This window comes from Lissotriton helveticus, chromosome 7, assembly GCF_964261635.1.
Source record: "Lissotriton helveticus chromosome 7, aLisHel1.1, whole genome shotgun sequence".
Taxonomy (NCBI): Eukaryota; Metazoa; Chordata; class Amphibia; order Caudata; family Salamandridae; genus Lissotriton; species Lissotriton helveticus.
The window spans coordinates 1,446,245,504-1,446,269,884 of record NC_136068.1 but is presented as its reverse complement, the minus strand read 5'-3'; the positions used below and the strand labels follow the sequence as shown (position 1 = coordinate 1,446,269,884).

General features: G+C 45.6%; 1 protein-coding gene across 1 annotated transcript in view; it reads right to left on the bottom strand.

The window, feature by feature from the left end:
* The window catches only part of LOC144769520 (uncharacterized), a 270,191-nt gene that overhangs the window by 61,880 nt on the left and 183,930 nt on the right, over positions 1 to 24,381 (bottom strand). The window contains exons 10-11 of the mRNA XM_078653661.1: positions 17,491 to 17,553; positions 16,953 to 17,079 (exon numbers count right to left, since the gene is read on the bottom strand). Of these exons, the coding sequence (XP_078509787.1) occupies positions 16,953 to 17,079; positions 17,491 to 17,553 (190 nt within the window). The remainder of the gene's footprint in view (positions 1 to 16,952; positions 17,080 to 17,490; positions 17,554 to 24,381) is intronic.

Below are 24,381 nucleotides of genomic sequence, written 5' to 3'. Positions count from 1 at the left end.
GGGTCTAAAGCCGAACTGCGTAGTATGGAGCAGCCCTGCCTCCTCCACATATTGCATAATTTGGGTGTTTACTACCTTCTCAGCCACTTTGGACATAAAAGGCAAGAGAGAGATGGGCCTCAGATTTTCTAACACCTCAAAACTCATGTGAGGTTTCTTCCGGAGAGGGAGCACAACTGCCTGTTTCCACCCCTTAGGTAACATACCAGACTTGAAAGAGACATCCAGGACATGCCTAATGTAAGGCTCCAAGACCTCCAGGCTGTCTCCCAGCCGTTTAGGGGACACCGGATCTAAAGGGGAGCCAGATTTTACAGAGAGACATATCCTGACTAGCTCTTCAGGAGGGGGGGTGCTGAAGCTTGTGAGAAGCCCCAGGTTCTCCGTGTCCTCAGATGTTACCTCAGGCTCAGCCCATGTGGGGGGAGGGTTAGGGAAGGTCGAGGAGATCTTTGCAACCTTAGTGGAGAAGTAGTCGGCGATGCGATCGCATGATTCCGTCGAACAGTTCTCCGGATCTGCAGATGAATCTATCGTTGTCAAAGACTTGTAAATGCAGAAGAGCTCCTTAGCCGAGTTCTTTGCCCCTAAGATTTTTCCTGCATAGAAGGCCGCCTTCGATTTTTTGATCACCTACCGAGAGTTATTAAATAAGTAATCTTACCTAAATATGGTTCCCATGATACCATAAGCTAGTTAAAGGAACGGGTGCGAAAGGGGAGCGTTCTTTATTTAATCTCCTCCAGGGGGAGACCGGAGAGCCGCGCGGGTTCGCTCGCATGGGCCTCAGTGTGCAGGGTAGTGCCTGCAGACTTTCTTATCTTTAGGGGGGGCATGTGCTTCTAATTAGCATGGGCGCGCTGACGCCATGCTAATTAGAAACAGATGCCCCCCTAAAGATAAGAAATTGCTTCACGACAGCCATGAAGCAGACGAACCAGTCCGGATGGGCCGGAGGCAAGGGAGAAAGGGCAGTGGCCACAAAGCATAATTTTCAATGGGAAGCCAGCATTTAGCATACACGCTGACGCGACCTAATGAAAATGATGGGCGGGGCTTCAAGTCCCCTTCTAAAATCTCCTCTCTCACAATATGTCTCACCGAGTGAGCACGGCAAGCGCTGCACAGCTAGGCGAGACCTAAAAAAGGACTATCCCTGCAACCGTCTCCAATTCTAGCACATGATTATCTAGTGATAAATGACTGCCTCTTTGTAGGGTAAAACGTTTATCTGGCAGACAGCAGCACTATTTCCCTTTCCCTCACACTACTCTTAGGGTATCAGTGATACAAGAATAGCGCTCCCTCTGTAAAGCAACACGTGCATGTAGCCCATCTCTCTGACTTGAAAGTGAGAAAACTGTTTAATCTTGCACACTTTGAGTTGTCTGTGTTTTTAATATATCTTTAGTTACGTACACATTTAAGCTTGTGCGCTTAGTCTATTGCACTTTTTGGATTTTGTTTTTTCTACAAACCCAAAATAAATTGTATGCAGTGTAAACTTTGTGTATTGTAGGCTTATGTACTATTAAATGTGTTACTTTTAACACTTTACTTTTAGCAGGTGGATCTCTGGTCAGTGCACTTTAAGGAATATGCCGTATTTTTTTGCGATAGTGCTTTGTGGGAAATTGACTGTTATACAGCACCATACAATGAATGGGCTGTTATTAGGTGTGCACTGTTGCATGTTTCTGTATAGAACACTTACTCTAGGTTGATGGCTTCTTTTGGACTGCTAAAACGTTATGCTTGGCTTAGACCGTTCTTACTTGTGTTATTTGGTCCTTACATACAATTTCTGTTGCAAGTCAAAGACAGTAAATGTACTGCGGAAAAACATGCATCAATGTTAAGCAATGTGTGCTAAAGGCTGATGCGCAATGTAAAACCCAGAAGCGCCTGGGCACTGTGGCATATTTCTGTATAGTTCACATAGTCTTTGCTAAAGGCTACTTTTGGACTATAATTTTATGCTTGGCTTAGACAGTTCTTATTTGTGTTATTGGTCTTAGCATACAAGTTCTACAGGAAACACAGGACAGTAAATGTACTGCTGAAAAACATGCATCAATGTAAAGCAATGTGTACCAAAAAATGATGTGCAACGTGCATTGTAAAACCCACAAGCGACTGTGCACTGTGGCATATTTCTGTATAGAGCACCTACTCTATGTAAATGGCTATTTATTTTTATTTTATTTTTATTTATTTATAAAGTTTTATATTGCGCGAACTTGACCCAAGAGGATATCAGAGCACTTTACATTTAGGATTGTTGCGTTACAAGTTACACCAGATACAAAAGCATAGTGATGACCACTACACCACATGAAACAATGTTACAGTAATTCGAAGGAGGGAGGGGGAAACGAGAAGGAACAATGCCCAATGTCCGGCTGGGTAGATGACGGTCAAGGGTGAAAACCTGGGCCATACTCCTCATTAGCTGTCAAGCAGCTCCACTAAGTTGTGGAAAAGTAAATTTTGCCATGTTCTGTGTCCCTACGTGTTCCCCATCTTATGTTATATGTGCATGATTAATATGCATATGTATTCCCTTATGATCGATTAAAGACGCAATTTTAGTTGTGTCCATCTCTAGTATGCCAGTTTTCAGTTCTCGTTAAAGCTACGAGTATTAGGCCTATGTAAAGTTATGTTGCCACGTTTTACAGTGTGCACGTTAATTCATTGAAAAGTCTCCGTTTCTAGGCCTCAAAAGGGCCCGGACACCAGATTCAGCTCCTGTCTCCTGAACCCTCGCTGAGGAGCGATACAGCCCCCACCTGTATCCCTGACCCTTCACTTACTTCCTGCCTCACAGTGCCCGGCTCGGCCTGACTCTGCCTGCCAGTCTGCCAAGAGTATGTTATGATTCTAGTTATCAGTCCAGCCCTCCTTCTCTGCATTCCTAAAGCTACTGAATCGCATCAATAGTTTCAGTCATCGTCTAGCCTTTACGTCTCCATGTAAGAGAAATACTGTATTAATGGTCATTTAATATTCCTCAACACGCACTACATATAGAATGATGCATGCACCAGTCTTAGAGTCTGTTAGCCTTTACCCTGATAACTTTTGGATTCTATCAAGATGTTCTCTAAACATCAGATACTAGATAGTGTTTAGGTACATGTCGCTCTGACACTCCAGACTTTCGTCTCCTCTTCTAGCGCAGAAGTCATAGCCCCCAGTTCCTCCTAGTAACACGTCATTGCCAGCTTGCGCGCACCACTAGGTCAGAGGTCCCGGCTCCTTAGGTAGCCCCCTCCATGTTTCCGCCCCGTTTATGACATATTCTGTTACGTTTACATCACATGTCTATGTATACGCCTCTTGTTCCACCCACTTTATGCCTTATCTTTCGCGACTGCTATGAACTCCACCCACTGCTACGCCTACTATACTGAATGTAATGCAATTGTTTAACTATAAATATTGTGCACTGTTATTAAAAGTTACCCTTATGCTCCCAGATCCTGCCCCCCCGGCAGCTGCCATCCCATTCCCATGCAGGTTGTCCTGTTCCTGCCCTTTATGCCTGATTAAAACCTGCAAACTCCAGCTACCTCGAATCTTGACTCTTATTTATTGAGCTATCTGTTATTGTATATCTAGTCAAAAATAGAACAGGTATTTAATTATTTATTTACCACATAATGGCGCCCGAATAGGGACTTGCCCTTTCCCCACGCGCCGGAGAAGCCACGCCAGCCCCCCTGACCCTCTGCAGCCGTGACGGAACCATACCGTGCACGTGCAGATATTTCTGCTTCAAATATCCCTCAGGCCCACGGAGGAGACGGAGGTTGCGGTCCAGCATCCAGACGAGGCGGTGGAGGAACGCGGCGAGTCCCGACCAGAGCCCAAGCCGAGAGTCCAAGGTCCGAGGTATCCGGAGGCCCACCCGTAACTGAAGTCCGAAGTTCGTAGTCCGTCGTCGTAGCAGTCCAGTCCAGTCCGAGGCCTTCCGTTCTTGCTGCCCGGTGAGTACCGTTGCTGGGGTAGTATCTAGACAGGGTCAATTAATTTGTCTCTGGTCCGTGGGTTTGGGTACGCAAATCCAACACGAAGTATCCACCTAGGTGGATGCGGGTCCTGACGTGTCTCTTTATGAGACCGGTGTGTTTCGTACTGTTTCAGCAGTGCATCTAGTAACTCTAGTAAGTTCTAGTCTCGAGAAATTCATGTGTTTCTGTTCTCAAGTATTCCAGGTAATGTTTCTGTTCGAACTGTTATTTTAAATGTCATTTCAATGTGTTTTTAATGTCGTGGTATGAGTGATCAGTCTCAAGTCATTATTGTGTTCATTGTGTATTGTATTGTGTCCAGATCCCAGTTCACGTCATGCCTCTGTTCTCAAAATTACGTCAGTTAAGAACTAGAAAAGGTCTGCTCAAGGAAGCAGTTCCTGTCCCACCTAGGGACAGTCCAGGTCATTTTATGTATCATAAGCATGGCATAAGTGCCATATTATATCTAGACTTATGGGTCGAGTACACTAAGGAATTAGAAGAGAAATATAGATGGCCTGTATCAGGCACATGGGATGCCGAGTGCATCATGCGAGTAGAAGAAGTATTATGGAAAAAGAAAGCCAGACAGTCACAGAAAGATGCCATCGAGTTATGGCGCAAAGAATCTCATAAAAGAACCGAAAAAGAAATCAGAAAGTCAGAATTAAGTAGAGAATCCTCAGAAAGAGCCCAAGAAAGGGAATTAATCGAAATAGGTGAACGAGTTAAAACCGAACAGTCAGACAGACAGAGGAATGCCCTTATTAAGGGTATGTACCCTCTTCTTGCCGAGGGCTTGCCAAAAGCAACCCCGGAGGCATCCAGTAATTTTCCGCCACCCTTAGTTCCGACCAAGCTACGTCACAAACCGACCGCAGCTGATATTTTTCTCTCGTCCTATTTGGACGACACAGTCCCAGAATATGCAAATCCTGTTCCGCCAGCTCCTGTAAATAATGTAAATCCTGCTCCTCCAGTCACCGGGGCACCTGTTACAGCACCTGTTACGGTACCCCCGGTCCAGCCTACATTACAAGTACCCGCTACACAGGTCACTCTGCCAGCACGAAGAGTATCAGTCGACGATTCCAGTTTAGGGGCCGCGGGAGGAGGTCCTCCGGGAACCCCGCCGCCACACAAACGTGTAACGTCAGTCGAGTTACATGAACGTGCGTTACAGCGCACGCCCAAACATCAGTCTGTTGCAGATATCAGACGAGCTCTTACCGAATGCCGTTATGATCCGGTCCCAGGTGATGATAGTATGGTTATATATTCATTACGTGTAAGACGGGTGACCGAGTATTTGGACACCCTACCAAATATGAAAGAAGATCTAGACAGAATATATCGTTTCATTCGTACAGGAACAGACCCAGAAAGTATTGGCGAAGTCATGTTTCTAAGAAAAGCTGAGATTCAGCTCATGCTATTAAAGTTTCTAATTAATTGTTTAATAAGGGAACAAGATTATCCGACTAAAGATCCGACCGAAATGAAAGTCCTGACAAGGTGGAGTGATAATATAGCCGAGGGAAGACACAGGACGCTCAGTTGTATAGAGAGTATGTACAAGAAAATTCGTAAGGAAATAATAAGGTTACACGAGAAACGCAAAGCAGCACAAGTAAGCGAGAAGGAAAACGACTCTTCTACTGAAGAGGTAGACGACGAGAATACCGCCAGAATAGCGCATGTAGGTAAAGCTAGACTTCCCGACCGACATTCACGTCTAGAACACAAGAAAACTGTTCCTCTTCCAGCACCAGAACAAGGTTCTCTAGAGCAAGTATTTCAAGCTGCCGATCACATTCTGAAATCACGAATCGGTTATAGTGAACTTAGTACCATGCATGAACAAGAACTAGCCCGATCAGCAGTCCGATGGGCTACTGATTCTACCACTTTTTCAGACGAAATAGTGGCACAAATGTTTCTGAAACTGCCCCCAGCCGAGCAGCGACTGGTGGGTATGTATATGATCCAGCACCTCATTACATTGTATGAGGGTCAGCATTCCGATCCAGGTCCGTTACATGATGTTCTGAACGAGTTACTCCAGTATAAATGGAGAGGTCTAGGTACCGACTTAATTAGTATCATTCTAGAACAGCGCCACAAATATAGAACGTTTCTGAACCCGCATTTTGTTCACGTCTCACCCCCAGAAAGTAAACCCTTTTACATAGACAGACAGCATCCGTTACGAGAAGTACACCCAGTTAGGACAGCGGGTGGTGAAATGCAACGAGTATTTGTTTACACCCCGATTACAAAGATGGAACTCTTAGAGATGAAAAAGTTAATTCCCTATCACGATAAAGATCCAGCAGGGTTCCACCGTGAATTAAAAGACATGCTCCGTATGGGAGAATACACGTATCCAGATATAATTAAAATGTTAAAGGTCCTGTTGCCCGCGGGCATATATGAAAAACTCAAGGAGAAAGAATGGGAGGTGGGAGAGAAAAAGATAGATTGGGCAGCTCTAGAAGCTGAAGAAAATACACGTGTACCAGGTACCGGTCAAGGAGATAAATGTAAAGAATTACCTGAACTGTTAATACAAGTTTTGCCAAGATTACTAGCCACGAAAAAGGAAGACTGGGATGCAATCTCAGCCTGTAAACAGAAACCAGACGAAGATACTAGTGATTTTTATTCTAGATTTGAGAAATGTTTTAGCATCAACAGTGGTTTGAAGACGAGTAGTGAGTCATACCCTCATCTTTTTGTTACTAAACTAGTCGAGAATTCAAGTCCACAAGTTAAAAATAGAGTTTTGAAAGTCGAGAGTACCTGGCAAGCTAATACTCCGTCCCAAATGCTCCAGATGCTCCGGTATCACCAGAATATAATCAGGGAAGAGCAAGAACACGAAAGGAAACGTATGAAAGACACGAAAATGAAAGTATTAGTTGCACAATCTGTTCCACAGGACAGTCAGAAGAGGGGTCCAAATCAAGCCAGTCATCCTGCAGTTCCTGTTAAAGGGACCTGCAATTATTGTAAACAGCCAGGTCATTTTATAAACGAGTGTGCAGTTCTGAAACACAACATAGCCACTGGTAAGACTAAAGAAAGACCACGTCCGCCTAGACAAGAACAAGTTTCACAGACTTCCCAGTTACCACAGAATACACCACAGACAGTTACAGCACCGCAGCCTATAGCTGCAACACAGCATGTTACACAGCAGATGTACCAGTATGCACAGTCAGAGTATCCAGAGTACCAGCCGTATTCATGAAACAGCCTAGAGAGGGAGGTAGGCTTGCCTCTCATCGAGATTCCTGTAGATCAAGAGGGTCCCTATGTTCACAGTCAAGTATTAGGGAAAGACAGAAAGTTTCTGATTGATACAGGGGCAAGTAGGACTACTATCAGTCATGACGAGGTTCCAGGGGCTCCGCTCTCAGGCTCTAGAAATGTTTCCCTTGGATTTTCAGGAAAGCCAATTGTTAACGAGATTTCCAAACCAGTTACTCTAGAAGTAGGTCCATTGTCCCGAACTACTGACCTGCTACTCACGAAATCATGTCCAGAAAATTTGTTAGGCATTAAGACATTAAAAGAATTAGGTGCAGTTATTTGCTGCTCCCCAGAAGGAATACGTTTGTTTTTACGTGACTTTAAGGGTCACTATGTATTACGTGATTTTGATCCAAGATTATTGAATGTTCCGCAGCATCTATGGGCACAAGGTCCAACTGATGTTGGTTTTATGCAAATCACACCCCATCGCGTGACTCTCAAACCAGGTGTAGTGTTACCACAAATCAGACAGTACAGATTGCCACCTGAGGCTGTAGCAGCCTTATCCAAAATTATTGACGCGCTCATTGCTCAAGGAGTAGTTGTAGAAACTGACTCCAATGTATGTAATTCTCCTATAATTCCAGTCATGAAACGTACTGATCCAAATGCACCTCCAGTATATCGATTAGTGATTGACCTTCGAGAACTTAATAAATGTATCATTCCCCAGTACCCAGTTGTCCCAGATATTTCTTCCCTATTGACAGCCATGGATTCTGAGGCTACATTTTTCACAGTCATAGACCTCAAAAACGCATTTTTCAGTGTCCCCATTCATCCAGACAGTCAGTTTCTTTTCGGATTCTGTTTAAATGGAAGGAGCTATAAATTCACACGAGCTCCTCAAGGTTTCACAGAAAGTCCTAGTATTTACAGTCAAGCACTTAAGAGACAACTAGACAATATTCACATGCCAACTGACACTGCCCTGCTCCAGTATGTCGATGATCTACTGATCACAGCCTGTTCTGAACGTGCCTGCGAGCGTGCGTCACTTACAGTCCTGTATTTCCTAGCCGAGATGGGGCACAAGGTGTCCCCTTCGAAGCTTCAATTCTGTGTCCAGCAAGTGATCTACTTAGGCCACTTACTGTCCAAGAGGGGTAGGCAGTTGACACCTGACCGTATCCAGTTAATAGCGAGTCTTCCTCAGCCCAAGACCCAGAAGGAGGTACGAGCTTTTATCGGCCTCACTTCTTATTGCCGACAATGGATTCCTCAGTATGCATTTCTAGCCAAGCCACTGATGCAGTTAACGACACAGGAGGCAGCCGTATCGACTGTCCTCCCTTGGACCCAGGAACATACACTTGCTTTTAATGAGTTAAAGAAAGCTTTATGTCAAGCTCCTGTTCTAGCTACTCCAAACTACAGTAAGCCCTTTACACTTTTTGTCACAGAATGTAATGGTACAGCATTATCTGTTCTCACACAAGATCAAGCAGGACAACACAAGCCCTGTGCTTATTTTTCGAGCACATTAGATCCAGTAGCCCAGGCTCTGCCTGCGTGCCTCAAGTCAGTTGCAGCCACAGCACTAGCTATCAGACAAAGTGATTCCATAGTGTTAGGACATTCCCTGACAGTACAAGTTCCACACTCCGTGGAAGTTCTTTTAAACCGAACCCAGACTCAGCACTTGACCATTGCACGTTTAACAGGTTATGAATTGACACTGTTCCAGCCACACATAGAAATCAGACGCTGCAACGTTCTAAATCCTGCTACACTGTTACCGTCAGTTACTTCAAATCCTGCCACACATGACTGTGTGGAAGTAGTTAACACCATGACAAAGCCAAGACAAGACCTGACAGATATTCCATTACCAGATCCCGACCTGACACTTTATGTGGATGGTTCATGTATGAGAACAAGTACAGGAGAACTAGTAGCCGCGTATGCAGTGACTACTGAGACTGAAGTTATAGAGACACACCGTATTGACACTCTGTCCGCTCAAGCAGCAGAGCTAGTTGCTCTGACCCAAGCCTGCATACGTGCCAAAAACCTGAAAGTTAACATTTACACAGATTCACGTTATGCATTCGGAGTCGTACACGACTTTGGAGTGCTCTGGCAAGAAAGAGGTTTTATGACTTCTCATGGAACCAAGATTCAGCATGGTCTCCTTATCCAAGCTCTGTTAGATGCAATACATTTACCAACAGCTATCGCTATCATGAAGTGCAAAGCACATACGAAAGTCACTGACATTATTTCCCAAGGTAACGATCTAGCAGATCGAACAGCCAAGTTTACAGCCCAGACTCCAGACATTCCAGTTAACGCAACACTGACACACACTCCAGATCCGACTACATGTATGACAGTTAAGGACCCCACTCAAGATGTCATAGATATCCAGTCACATGCTACTCCCGAGGAAATCAAGAAATGGTCCGAACAAGGAGGGGTCCAGACAGATCAGGGATGGTTGACGAAGGGAAAAGCCACATGGTTTCTCCCCGACTCAATGGTTCAAGTCATTATTAATACCGCACATAGTCCTGCACATTTAGGAGAAAAAGCCATGTTAGACAGTATCCAGAACATTTGGTTCAACAAGCATTTACGAGCTGCAGCCAAGCAGAAAGTCCGTACCTGTATGATATGTTGTCAGTTCAATCCAGGTAAAAGTGTCCCGGTGGAACAAGGGGGATTCCAGCCTCCTGACCACCCTTTTGAGGTCCTCCAAATGGATTACATTCAGATGGAGCGATGTCGAGGTTTTAAGTATGTCCTTGTAGTTGTATGCGCTTTGTCCAGGTGGACAGAGGCATATCCAGTCCCAGATTACACAGCCGCGACCACTGCCAAGCAGCTGGTTCGTGAATTCTTCCCCCGTTATGGACTCCCTAGGGTCGTGTACTCAGATAACGGCCAGCCATTCTCATCAGAGTTGATGAAGTATGTTTCCCTTCTGTTAGGGTACCAGTGGAAGTTTCATTGTGTACGCCATCCTGAAGCAGCAGGTCTCGTAGAGAGACATAACCAGACATTAAAAATCCGTCTTGCCAAAGTCTGTAAAGAGAAAGGTGTAGACTGGCTAGTAGCTCTGCCAGTCGCCCTATTTTATATGCGCATGGTCGCACATTCCAGATCAGGTCTGTCCCCTTATGAGGTCGTATTCGGCCGCCCCCGAACATGTGGGGTACACCTAGACCCCGAAGTATTACAGATGTTTCCAGTAATATGCTGACAGATTACCTAGCTTCCTTGATGTCTGCCCTACACTCTTGTCGTTCACAGGTTGCCGCCGCATTTCCAGACAATACCGAGGTGAAACCACATGAGGTCATTCCAGGCGACCTAGTCCTTGTGAGGAATTTTGATCGTTCAAGTCCGCTGGAGCCCCGCTGGAAACTGCCTCAACTTGTCCTTCTGACCACCCGCACGGCCGTGAAGCTGGAAGGCCGCAAGGGGTGGGTCCACCTGTCTCACGTCAAGAAGTTTCATGGACTCCGAGAAAAAACTTTTTCCAAGAACATTTTTAAGGACTGCCAGAATTCTAAAAACTGCCCTATTCTCAAGGACTGTCCCGCTACAAACTTTGATTCCAAGCCTCCCCTGTTAGAGGAAACTCCGCAGCAGGAGTATAAACAGAAGCTCCGGTCTAGTAAAATAAGTCAGCCAGTTTAATTGTCTAAGTCCCCCTCGGGTGAAACGGTTAGACAGGTTTCTGACATGTATGAGATAGACCCCCATAGTGAGAGAGTTAGTCAAAACTCCATCAGATGTATTGTTATTTTATGTTTTCTTCTATTTTTGAGTTTGATGGTTACCTGCACAAGTTATGCATTGCATTTATGTTTTTCAATTTCTCATGTAAATAAGTTTTCTAATGCTACAGTAGAACACACATTCAGTGATCTGCCTCCTCACGAGCTATCCTATCGTCTTGCTATGAGAAATAATACGTTTATCCGTATGTTACACTATTCACACCAGACCAGCAATGCCACTAATTGTTGGGTGTGTGGTCGACTCCCCCCTTTCCAGACACCGAAGGGAGTTCTGCCACTCTTTCCTTATCCGTTTTCACATAATGGTTCGTGTGGAGCGTGGTCCACGTTAACGTCATCCTCAACTGATATGTCCCTTCTGAATAGTACATGTTTTCCAGACAAGCAAGGTCTCACCCATAGAACCGGGTTAGACCTAGAAAATGAAGTTTATAATTTAGGTAATTATTCTTCGAATTTTATGGTCCTGAATGTTCAGTCTGATACTACTCCAGATTTACCTGCTATTTCAGTACTACCAGTCAAAGGCGAATTATGTGTCCGAAAAAATGGTTCCGCACATGTAGGACATAGTGATTGTACTACTATTGTCAAGTATAGTGACAGTGGGAAATCTATTTTCAAAGCCTCACGTCATTCTTATTTTGTTTGTGGTCAGACCGCATATGTTCGTCTGCCCCTCGATTGGGATGGAACATGTTACATTGCCTTCCTACTGCCACCAGTTTTCCTAGCCCCATCCGATTATCATAGAAACACACATCTAGTACACATTAGACATAGAAGGGAGATTGAGTCCCCGATTGTCGATCAAACTGAAACTGCTCTAGAACAGTATACAGACTTCAATAGAGGTTTCTTCTTCTTTATAGGACCTATCCAGAATAGTAAGTTAATCCGTAGGTTAACCAGAACCCTTGAAGCAGTAGTGAATGAGACTACTTCTGCTCTAGGTAACTTAACCGAAGAGCAATCTGCTATGAGATTTGTCGTGCTCCAAAATCGTCTCGTTCTTGACGTCATACTGGCCGATAGAGGAGGAGCATGTAGAGTCATCGGATCTAGTTGCTGCATTTTCATTCCTAATAACGCGCCGTCTGTTTATTCAGCTATAACCAGACTTCATAAAATTGCCCATCAGTTACACCAGAATCCAGGCACCTGGACATGGTCCGGTTGGCTCTGGAGTATAATCTCTGCCTGGGGATGGAAAGTATTGTCATTCCTAGGTATAGCAGTAATGATCATTTTCAGTTGCTGCCTCTGTTTACAATGTGGCCCTGCGATTTGCGGCATTTGTGCTACATCCTGTATTCCAAGTCCTAGTCCTAAGTCCCGTTCCAAGACAATTCGAGACGAGCAAATGATACTGTATGAAATGATAGATGGTATCATGAATATTGATGTTTCCTGATGGAAACGTAGTGACAAGGAGGGAATGTGGAAAAGTAAATTTTGCCATGTTCTGTGTCCCTACGTGTTCCCCATCTTATGTTATATGTGCATGATTAATATGCATATGTATTCCCTTATGATCGATTAAAGACGCAATTTTAGTTGTGTCCATCTCTAGTATGCCAGTTTTCAGTTCTCGTTAAAGCTACGAGTATTAGGCCTATGTAAAGTTATGTTGCCACGTTTTACAGTGTGCACGTTAATTCATTGAAAAGTCTCCGTTTCTAGGCCTCAAAAGGGCCCGGACACCAGATTCAGCTCCTGTCTCCTGAACCCTCGCTGAGGAGCGATACAGCCCCCACCTGTATCCCTGACCCTTCACTTACTTCCTGCCTCACAGTGCCCGGCTCGGCCTGACTCTGCCTGCCAGTCTGCCAAGAGTATGTTATGATTCTAGTTATCAGTCCAGCCCTCCTTCTCTGCATTCCTAAAGCTACTGAATCGCATCAATAGTTTCAGTCATCGTCTAGCCTTTACGTCTCCATGTAAGAGAAATACTGTATTAATGGTCATTTAATATTCCTCAACACGCACTACATATAGAATGATGCATGCACCAGTCTTAGAGTCTGTTAGCCTTTACCCTGATAACTTTTGGATTCTATCAAGATGTTCTCTAAACATCAGATACTAGATAGTGTTTAGGTACATGTCGCTCTGACACTCCAGACTTTCGTCTCCTCTTCTAGCGCAGAAGTCATAGCCCCCAGTTCCTCCTAGTAACACGTCATTGCCAGCTTGCGCGCACCACTAGGTCAGAGGTCCCGGCTCCTTAGGTAGCCCCCTCCATGTTTCCGCCCCGTTTATGACATATTCTGTTACGTTTACATCACATGTCTATGTATACGCCTCTTGTTCCACCCACTTTATGCCTTATCTTTCGCGACTGCTATGAACTCCACCCACTGCTACGCCTACTATACTGAATGTAATGCAATTGTTTAACTATAAATATTGTGCACTGTTATTAAAAGTTACCCTTATGCTCCCAGATCCTGCCCCCCGGCAGCTGCCATCCCATTCCCATGCAGGTTGTCCTGTTCCTGCCCTTTATGCCTGATTAAAACCTGCAAACTCCAGCTACCTCGAATCTTGACTCTTATTTATTGAGCTATCTGTTATTGTATATCTAGTCAAAAATAGAACAGGTATTTAATTATTTATTTACCACAAAGTAATAGCGGGGAAACGAGAAGGAACAATGCCCAATGTCCGGCTGGGTAGATGACGGTCAAGGCGGAAAACCAGGGCCATACTCCTCATTAGCTGTCAAGCAGCTCCACTGGTCATCAGCCATGTTGCTCAGGTCTCAGCATTCAGGAAAAGCCAATTTTTAGTTTATTTGATATGCAAAGGTTATATGGCACTATCTAGACCCGGAGGTATCAGAGCACATAACCAGGGGAACGTTGCATTATAAGGTACATCAAAAAGGTTTATAAAGCGCTGGCTAGACCCGTAGGTATCAGAGCGCTATAGCAGAGGAAGATTGCGTTACAAATTATATCAGTTACAATAGCGTAGTAGGTACAGTAAAAAAACAACGGGAGGAAGGAGTAATAGCGGAGAGACGAGGAGGGACAATGCGCAATGTCCAGCTGGGTAGGTGACGGTCAAGGGGCAATCATGCTACAGTCACTCATCTTTTAACAATATCATCCTATACGAGTTTAGCTTATATTCAGGCAGGCAGAATGCACAGATGTCTTGCAATTGCCTCCTTTCATAACTACCTCCAAACTCAGTTCAACGCCGAAAAACAATAAAGAAGAACATGTCCCTATGTTTTTCCAGCAATCAACAATCTTAAAGAAAAACTATTCCTTAAAAAGAAAAGAAAAAAGCTTAGAGCTTTCACTGTCAAGTATCAAGGTATAAGGCCACCAGTTGAGAGAGAAACACCTTCATCTCCCCTATTGGACTAACACTATTAAATCTAGAGGTGGGCGGAACTGGCGGAGTTTCACTCTGCGGAATTCCATGGAGTTACAGAAAAACTCTGCGAGATTCCACAGAATCCAGCCAATGGGTGGGAAATATACAACTTGCGCTAAAATGTAGTGGCGGTAGCGCTGGCAGCGCCGAAAATAAGGGCAAACAACATCAAGGATTGCTCAAAAGTGCTACTCGAGCTGCAGCAAATCTACTCCTCAAACTGCAGCCCACTGACCAAAATCCACCACGAACTCCTGCGTTAAGAATGCGTGCAAGTGGATGTCAAATCTCACTTGCGAGCTCGCATATTCTGGAGCCTCGCAGGAGAATAATTATGCCACTCCCCATTAAAGACTAACACGGGGTGGACAAAATGCACCCAATTCTGTGAGTGGAATGGAAAATGTTGCCCACCCTTAATTAACACACCACTTTCGCATGGGTTGAACCAGATAGTTTACAACTAGGAAAAGTAGGCTCATCCTAAACCCTCAGAATGTATCACACATGTTCTAACTACACTTCAGCAGCTAACCCTGAAAGCTTAGGGTATTTCCATGCTCAGATGTAATGTAAACAAAGTTCTCTCTGAAATCCTGAATTACTTATCACAAACATTAACAATGCCAAAGTTCTGTCCAGTAATTACTTTTTTGTTTTCTTCAGTGCAGCACTCAAAGTGTGACATGTATGCCCAGAAATGAAATCTGTGCTCAGAGCACCAAAGGTCTCAAGCTGAATCCCACTAATGAGGCCCACATAGGCAGAAACAGTTGCTTGTGTCCTATTTCAGAAGGGACCTAGCAGTTCGGGCTGGCTGGTTCCTGACTGAGGTGGCACAGTGGTTCAAAAAAACACAATGGAATGGATCACAGCCCACAATAATTACCATGGATGAGATTAATTTAAGCAATTCGGTCATCACTTTTTTGTTTTTCTCTGTTCCTTGCCATACATATTTTCACAAAACACTCTCACAATCCTTTTCAGGTACTGACTTCAGTATCTGACTATCATGCCTAGTATCTGGACAAACCTGTGATGTTGACTGCTTCATAAAGATCTAGAATGTTTCCTAAACCAGTGCTGCTTCCAGAAGGAAAATGCTACTTACCCAGTATGCATCTGTTCTTGGCATGAAGAGCTGTAGATTCATATCTAGTGTTGGGTACGGATGTCCGCACCTTGTTTTTGTTCGAAGAAGTCCCCTGCACTCACAAGGTAGGTAACTCCTCCTTTCGGTGATAGACTTCTTTTCGTCTCTCCGTATTGTATCTTCCCTTATACTCCCTTTCTCACCTCCCCTGCTCCCTCTGCTACTTTTCTCTCTCTCCTTTCTCTCCTCTCCTAATTGTATTGCCTATTTTTTGGATTTATTGTGTAATTGTTGAACTTTTTCTGTTACATTGTTGATTCTCATGAAAAGCGCTCTGATACCTCCGGGTCTAGCAAGCGCTATATAAAACTCTTTTAAATAAATAAATAAATTGTTATATTGTTTTCCCGCAGAGTTTGAGAATGGAGTTAGTAGGAGTAGAATAGAGATGTCCATGTATATTTATCTAAGTAAGATAGTACTGGAACAGGTACAGGTACCCGGGGAGGTGGGAGGGCACATGTGAATCTACAGCTCTACATGCCAAGAACAGATGCATACTGGGTAAGTAGCATTTTCCATTCGAGGCATGTGAGCTGTAGATCACATGCTTTGCATAGACTATACAGCAGTCATCTCCCTAACCTGTAGATGTTGCAGTCGTTTGAAATAGTGTACGTAGAACTGCCTGACCTACATTAGCTTGTCTAGCTAACACATCTACACAATAGTGTTTTGTAATCTTTAGGGCTATCATTTTATGCTTGGATTGGACATCAGGTCCTGCTGTTTTGCTCTGCCCCAAGGTTCACCAAGAATGTTTGTTCTGACAATGCTACATTCATCTGTTAAAACTTTCCCAGAGAAGAAAAAAGCCCACTTGTACAAACTGCTCAGGGCAGCAGGCATATAAACCTGAACAGGTTAGTTCGGAGTCAAAGGTCTGAATGAACAGATCAACATGAAATTTCAATTTCCGATTCCCTTTTTAGAACTCAAGACACATGCATGCCCAGCCCAGGCCTTTAAGATTGTTATTAAGGCTGCATGGCTCGTTATTCTGCAGGTAGTCTTTAATGCAGTACAAAGAGGACTTATTTGCAGGTAATTGTTTTTCACATGAAGAATGTTGGAAACAGCAGAGAGGGTTTTCTTTATATTTTGTCCTATGTGGTTATTATATTGCAGAAACCATGTTTTGTGTGAATCATTAGATAAGCGTTTTCAATTTAGATAGAACCTCTGTAGACAGGAAGGCAACGACGAAATAATGCAGCTTTGAGTTCCAGAGGGCTGAGCTGGAATAACCCTCTTTCTTAATGAAAGGTCGAAACATGACAGAGAGAACAGATTCTGAGTGAAAGAGAACAGAAAGCTTACCTAGGGAAATCAGGGCTGAGTGGATGTCTTGCATCACATTCTTGTATAACTCCTTCTGCCAGTCTCCCATAAGCCGCCACTCCTTTTCAGAGAAATAGGCAACCACATCACTGAATGTCACAGAGGCCTTAAAATAGAAGAATCTTGGTGTAAACCCAGTGTAATTCTACTGCATGTGCGTTTTTCCTACTGTCATTTTATTTCCCTCCTTCCATCTCTATTTTCGTTTCAACTGTGTACAAGAGGATGGCGGTAAGGTTATTTAGGCATGTGCGCCGGTTTACTAGGGACAAGGGGCTGAACCTTTAGGTCAGCATGTAGAGCTGAAACCTGGGAGTCTAGCAAATGCAGCTGCAGTCTTTCAAGATACTTTGTGAGGATGGGAGGTATCAAAACGTCATTATCGATGACTTGTAATATCTAAAATCCCTTGGTGTGGTGTCATGAAATAAATTCCATCAACCCCTTCCAAACTCCCTCCCAAAAACACTGCTCTACAGTGTGGCGCAAGTCAAACAGGTTACAGCTCTTAACTTACCCTGATGGAGAAATATTCAGTCACGTTCATGGCTACCGAAGTGGGAGGCTGCAAAACGTAGAGCTACAAACCAAGAGACAAATATGCAGAGCTCTCCTGATGAAGAGGCCTTAACCAACAAGGAAATAACAGCCATCCAGTTGAATCGAGTAGAGGAAACCTGCAACAACAAATAAACATGCAAATCCTTAGATTACAAACTAAAAATACCTGCCAACATTCCTTTGATGTAATGGTCTGATCGTTTCCATGTAACTGGATTTTACATCCTAACACAACTCCTTCTTCAATCTTCTGGGGAACAAACATACATGAACTATATATGATTTCTTTCAAAAATTAGTTTTAACCCCTTCCCAGCGCCGCGAAATCCGCCGCGGCGCTGGGGGGCTAGGGGATGAGTGAGGCACTTCCGTGCTCATGACAGAACCACGCAGTCATGAGTCACGGGTGGCGTGTGCTCATGACAGCGCGGTTCCGCCAGGACCACACCTGCTCAATAATTCGCCCGCACATTCGGGGAATCAATGTCGCGTCGGCGGAGGGGCCGCAGCATGACCGAACCACGCCGTCATGAGCACACGTGGCTCATGATGGCTTGGTTCCGTCATGAGCACACAAGGGGTTAAAATCCAGCTTGTATTGGCAACATGTTAGTTGTGAATAACGAACACTGCAAATGTGGAAAGACGGAGGGTTATTTCCCTAGTCTATTTTGCCACATAAAAAAATTAAAATGATGGCCCAATAATAATAACAAGCATTGGCAAAGCCAATAGGTCTCGCCTTTGGGACTTTATAAGTATTTAGTTATGCAACACGGGATTGTAGACAAACAGAAACAAGCATTTGCAATGCAATAGGTCTCGCAGTTGTTTGAGCCATTGGCATTGTAAATGGCACTGCTTTTTATTTATGTGTTGGTTTTTAAAAGGTAAATAAAAGGCATTGCCATTTACAATGCCAATAGCTCAAACTCTCACAATTGTGAGACCTATTGCATTGCAAATGCTTGTTTTAAAATAAGTCGTCATTTAGCACTTTATTAACAGACAGACTGTAATTTGTTTATGTTTCTTACAAATGTAACATGTACAAATCAAACATTCCCTCTTCTCAATCCCATGGACTCCATTTAGGAGACATGTTCGCAGTCCTGTATTCCACACGTGCAACTCCAGTGTGTACAAAATAAAGTCACAGCTCTAAACTGGAGAAACTTTAGGGCTGAGACACCAATGTCATATCCTAATCCAGTCGTCGTTTCATGCACGCTGACTGCGTTGTAAACCGACATTTCGCTCTGCAACTGAAGAACTAATCCATAACTGCTAAATCAGAAGAGTGTGCAATAACTGTCGCCTCCTTAATGTGCACGAGGAACAAGCCCTTTTCCAATCCCCGTCTAATGGCTGCAACGCAGGGATGGAGGACTTCATCCCCACATTCCCTGAATGAAAAATATTCTTCAAAAAGCTACCCTTGTGATTTATAGGAACGAAAGCTGGTTTCAATAATAAAAGCTGGCCTTCAGGAAAATGCACAAACTGTACCTGATCAATGTACTACGAACGCACGATAGACTGCGGAAAGAGCCTTAAAGTCGAGACGGACGCTACACGCCACAAGGCACTACGAACTACAAAGGTCACTTCGTGAATCGCAATCGCAAAGACTTTTCCGACACGCAATGAGGTGATGGATTATGATGACGCACTATAATCCGAGTCTTTGTGACAGAAAAACTGTTTTATACATGAGAACCTTCGTTAAAGCAAAATAAATGAAGTTTTCAAACACTGAATCACGGATTAAATATTGATCCTAAGAATTAAGGATTAGTGAAACACTGCCTTTTTATAAAGCGCTTATGACGTTTGGTTTCAAAGCCAAACGAAGGAAGATGGCGGCCGGTGAGGAAGGGTGCGAACCAAGGCTCACATTACGCTTTTTTCTTACAAAAAACTACTCTGTATTAAACTGGTTTCAGCAGAAAACAAAATGGTCCTCATTTCAAGTTCACATCATGTTAGCACAAGCACACCACTCTGGCGATAGAGGAAAGGCAATTTCCTCTCTTGGCATGTTTCAACAAGGAAGTCAGGCATCCTTGCCCGTGACATGGGCGGAGCCTTTGACGCGGCCGGAAGAGGCCGGTGTTGCGCGTTAATGCAGGGCTCCCATGAGGAAGAGAGAGCCCTGCGGTACCAGTGGAAATGCAGAGATGTCCCGGGTCCTAGGAGGGGGCCCGGGTGAAGTGGAGAGACGGGGTGTGTTGCGGCATCGCACAGAAGCTCGGTGAGTGGGGCCCGCTAGTGCGCTTAGGCATGGAAAGTGGGGTGTGAGGGGGGGATGTGTGCGCGCGTGTGTATGTGTGTGCGTGTGTGTGTGTGCGGGCGTGAGTGTGGCTGTGTGTGTGTGTTTGCGCACAGGGAATCTGGGGCAGGGGATGTGCACGGCGCCGGCATGGACGTGCGCGTGTCCGACCCGTCTCAGATTCCCAGGAGATGGGCGACATAAGTTGTCGAGCTAGACGCAATGCTTTGCATTGCGGAGCTCGACCTAAAAAGGCACGGAAGAGGGTGCCGTCTCATGAACGGCCTTCTGCGGTTTGTTTTACCCGCCATGATCATTCAATCTCTGGCCTCTTAGCGTAGTCTACCCACAGTAGTAATCGGGAGCATTCTGCCTGTGTTTAACCATGTGTTCTCTTCGCAGCCGGTTGGCAGTGATATGCCAGCGCCAAGAAGCCTTCTAGGTGACATACATAGCTTTTAACAAGTCACTCTAAGCTTAGGACCGCACTGCTCTCCACTGGGTACAAGGCAGCAAGCGCTCACTCACGTCCATGAGACAAGGGGGCAAATGTTGACGCGTTTGATTCAGTAGTGTAAGTGACCTTTGAACCACAGCCCCTACAACACACCTCTTCACGCCCACCAAGGCGCTTCCTGCCCGAAGACGCAACTAATACTGCCACAGTCACAGAGACAGGGTTCCTGAGACGCCTGTCGTGACTTGGGACCTTGGGTCAGTGGGCATGCCGTCAGAAGAGAATTTTCAAACATTGTGTGATTGAAGGTTTTCTATATTCTACAACAAGGCGAAAGGGGTTTCTAGAAATATAAACACGGAGAGTAAGGAGTAGTTTCTGTTCTGTAACTCCAGTTCTGTAGTAGGGGTATCTCTGTTATAGTCATAATCTAGTGAATAGTCCCACCCATGTGCGTGGACCCCGGCAATCAAAAATAATCTCTTAAGTTGTCAAAAAATTGCAGAACTGCAAAGACACTTAAGAGAAAATTTAAAGACAAATAATGCAGCCTATATCCACAGGCTACACTGTCCAGTACTTCAACTAGAAATTCCACCAAAAATCCACAAACAGCAAAGCCTGTCCAGATTTCCCTTGCTTTTACTGCAAAAACCCCTCAGAAATGATAGAGAGGAAGGCCTGGACAGACAAGCCCCATAGGCTGCCATTATGTGGCTTAAACAGGATACTGTGCCTTTAAGGAAACCTTCTAGAACCTTCTCCCAGTATCCCAGAATGCATAGCATGTCCCACTGACTTCAGTTCTTTTTGAAGGCGTAAAAAACGCCAGACCTGTAGCATTACTTACATGAACAATTCTCCACCGGGGAGGAGGGCGGGCGCTTATGACTATAACAGAGATACCCCTACTACAGAACTGGAGTTACAGAACAGAAACTACTCCTTCTGTAGTAGGGGATCTCTGTGTATAGTCATAATCTAGTGAATAGAATGGCAAGCCCATCCCCACACCAAAGCGGCGGTGGAGAAAGAACATAACGCCACTACTGTGCGAACAAATTCCGCAGCGAAGCCTGCCCAACCTGAGCGTCTGCCCTGGCATCAGAGTCCAGGCAGTAATGCTTAGCAAAGGTATGAACCGACTTCCAAGTGGCGGCCTTGCAGATTTCTGCAATCGGCACATTACGGAGCAAGGCTGTCGTGGCAGCTTTGCCCCTGGTGGAATGAGCCTTAGGCTTACCTCCTAAGGTCTTATTAGCTTTTTGGTAACACAATTGAATGCAGGACACAATCCACCTAGAAATGGACTGCTTAGAGGTAGCAAGACCCGTCCTGACTGATCCATAATTGACAAACAATTGGTCTGACCTACGAATATCTTTGGTCTTATCCAGATAAAATTTCAACACCCTCCTAACATCCAGGGAATGCAAAGATCGTTCCGCCGGAGAGGAAGGATTCTGAAAAAACGTAGGTAAAGTTATGGTCTGGTTGACATGAAAATCAGAAATAACCTTGGGAAGAAATTTAGGGTGAGTACGCATCACAACCTTAGCAGCATGAAACACAGTATAAGGTTCAGTACAACACAACGCCTGAATTTCGCTCACCCTGCGGGCCGATGTAATGGCCACAAGGAACGCCGCCTTCCAGGACAGGTGCTGCAACGAAGCCTTGTGAACGGGTTCAAAAGGCTCCTTCATCAATCTGGACAGCACCACATTCAATTCCCATGAAGGCGAGGGAAGCCTGACAGGAGGGAACACCTTCTTCAATCCTTCAAGAAAGTCTTTGATCACAGGGATCTGGAAAAAAGAAGTCTGTGAAGGGCATTTCCTGTAGGCAGTCAATGCAGCAAGATGAACCCTAATGGAATGAACATTAAGGCCAGACTGCGCCAAATGTAAAAGGTAAGGAAGGATGACATCTTCCTTGCAGGTTGTAGGGTCATGGTTCCTAGACTGGCACCAGATACAAAACCTCTTCCACTTGTAAGCATATGAAGTCCTAGTGGAAGGTCTCTTAGACTCCTTCAGTATGTCCATGCAATCTTCGGGCAGATTCAGATGTCCATACTGCACTATCTCAGGAGCCATGCCGCCAAACTCAAAGACGAGAGGCTGGGGTGTAACATCCGCCCCCCGAACTTCGTGAGAAGGTCCGGCCTGCACGGCAACCGAATGTGAGGAAGGAGAGAACGGTGAAGCAGGTCCGTGAACCACCACTGCCTGGGCCACTCCGGGGCAATGAGAATCATCCGAGCCCTGGACCGGGCCAGCTTGATGAGTACCGCCGGAATCAGGGGAATGGGTGGAAAAGCGTACAGAAAGCTGTTCGACCAGCTGATCCATAGCGCATTCCCCAGCGACCCCGGCTGGTAGTACCTGGAGGCGAAGTCTCGGCATTTGCTGTTTTCGGCGGTGGCGAACAGATCTACGTCTGGAGTTCCCCACCTTGCGAAGACTTCTCCCAGTACTTCGTCGTTTATGACCCATTCGTGGTTTTCCTGAATGAGTCTGCTGAGTTCGTCCGCCTGAACATTCTGCACACCTGGCAGATGGGTAGCCGTTATCGTCAGTCCTCTGGCCAGGAGCCAGTGCCAGATCGCCTGCGCCTCCTGTGACAGAGTGCGAGATCTCGAGCCCCCCTGCTTGTTGAGGTAGTACATCGTGGTAGTGTTGTCCGTTTGCACAAGCAGGGAGCTGGTCTGGAAGGACGGAAGAAAGGCCTTCAGTGCCAAGTGAACAGCTCTGAGTTCCAGGAAGTTGATGTGATAAGTGGCCTCCACCGGAGACCACGTTCCCTGAATCTGCAGAGTCCCGGAGTGCGCTCCCCATCCCAGGAGAGAAGCATCCGTCACGACAGTCTGCGTGGGAATGTCCTTGTGAAAAGGAACCCCTCTGAGGAGATTCTCCGCCGAACACCACCACTTCAGAGACTGAAGAGCATGCAGAGACAGTCGTATCCTGTCATCCCAGGATCCTTTCCTCTGATCCCACTGGTCCTCCAAGCACTCCTGCAGCGGTCTCATGTGCAGTCGTGCGTGCGGCGTCAGGAAGATACAAGAGGCCATCGAACCCAGTAGAGAAGACACCGTCCTCACTGTTGTAGATGGAGTCGACATAAGAGCCTGAGCCTTCCGAAGGAGAGATAATCGTCGCTCTTCCGAAGGAGACACGCTTGCTGACAGCGTATCGATGGAGGCTCCCAAGTACTGTATGCATTGGACCGGAGTCGGGACCGACTTGGCCATGTTGATGTGCAACCCCAGCTTGTCCAAGAGAACGCACGTCTTCTGGAAGTGTGCTCGCGCTTCCGAGAAGGAGGATGCCTTGATCAACCAATCGTCCAGGTACGGGTAGACAAACACCTTGTTCTTCCGCAGGTGCGCTGCCACCACCGCCATGCACTTCGAGAACGTTCTCGGCGCAGACTTCAGTCCGAATGGGAGTACTGTGTATTGATAGTGATTGGTGCCGACTTGGAACCGCAGGAACTTCCTGTGTTTGCGTGCAATGGGCACATGGAAGTATGCATCCTGTAGGTCTATGGCACAGAGCCAGTCCCCCTGTTGCAACTGAGGATAAATCTGATGCAACAACAGCATGCGAAACTTTTCCCTGCGAATCCACTTGTTTGCCTGTCGCAAGTCCAGAATGGGCCTGAACTCGTTCTTGTCCTTCTTGCGAACCAGGAAGAACCGGGAGTACAGGCCTCTTCCTCTCTGGGACAGAGGCACGTCTTCTATCGCCCTTTTCCTTAACAGGGTATCGGCCTCCACCTGGAGCTCTAGCAGCTGAAACCGCGAGCTGACCGGAGAAATCGATGGAGGCGGGCTGGTGAACCGAAGACTGTATCCATTGCAAACAATATTCAGCACCCACTTGTCCTGAGTAATTTTTCTCCACTCTGCCGGAAAAAATTGGATGCTTCCCCCTACCGGAGTGGGTAACGGATCCGGGGGAAGTAAGTTCCTAGGGCCTAGACCCAGCCTGGCCCTTGGGCGCCAGAGCCGACTGCTGGCCTCCCCTGCCCCTCTGGCACTTCTGGAACGGCTTACGGAACTGCTGTTGCTGTTGCGAATGTCCCGAAGCCTGGCCACGTCCACGGCCCTG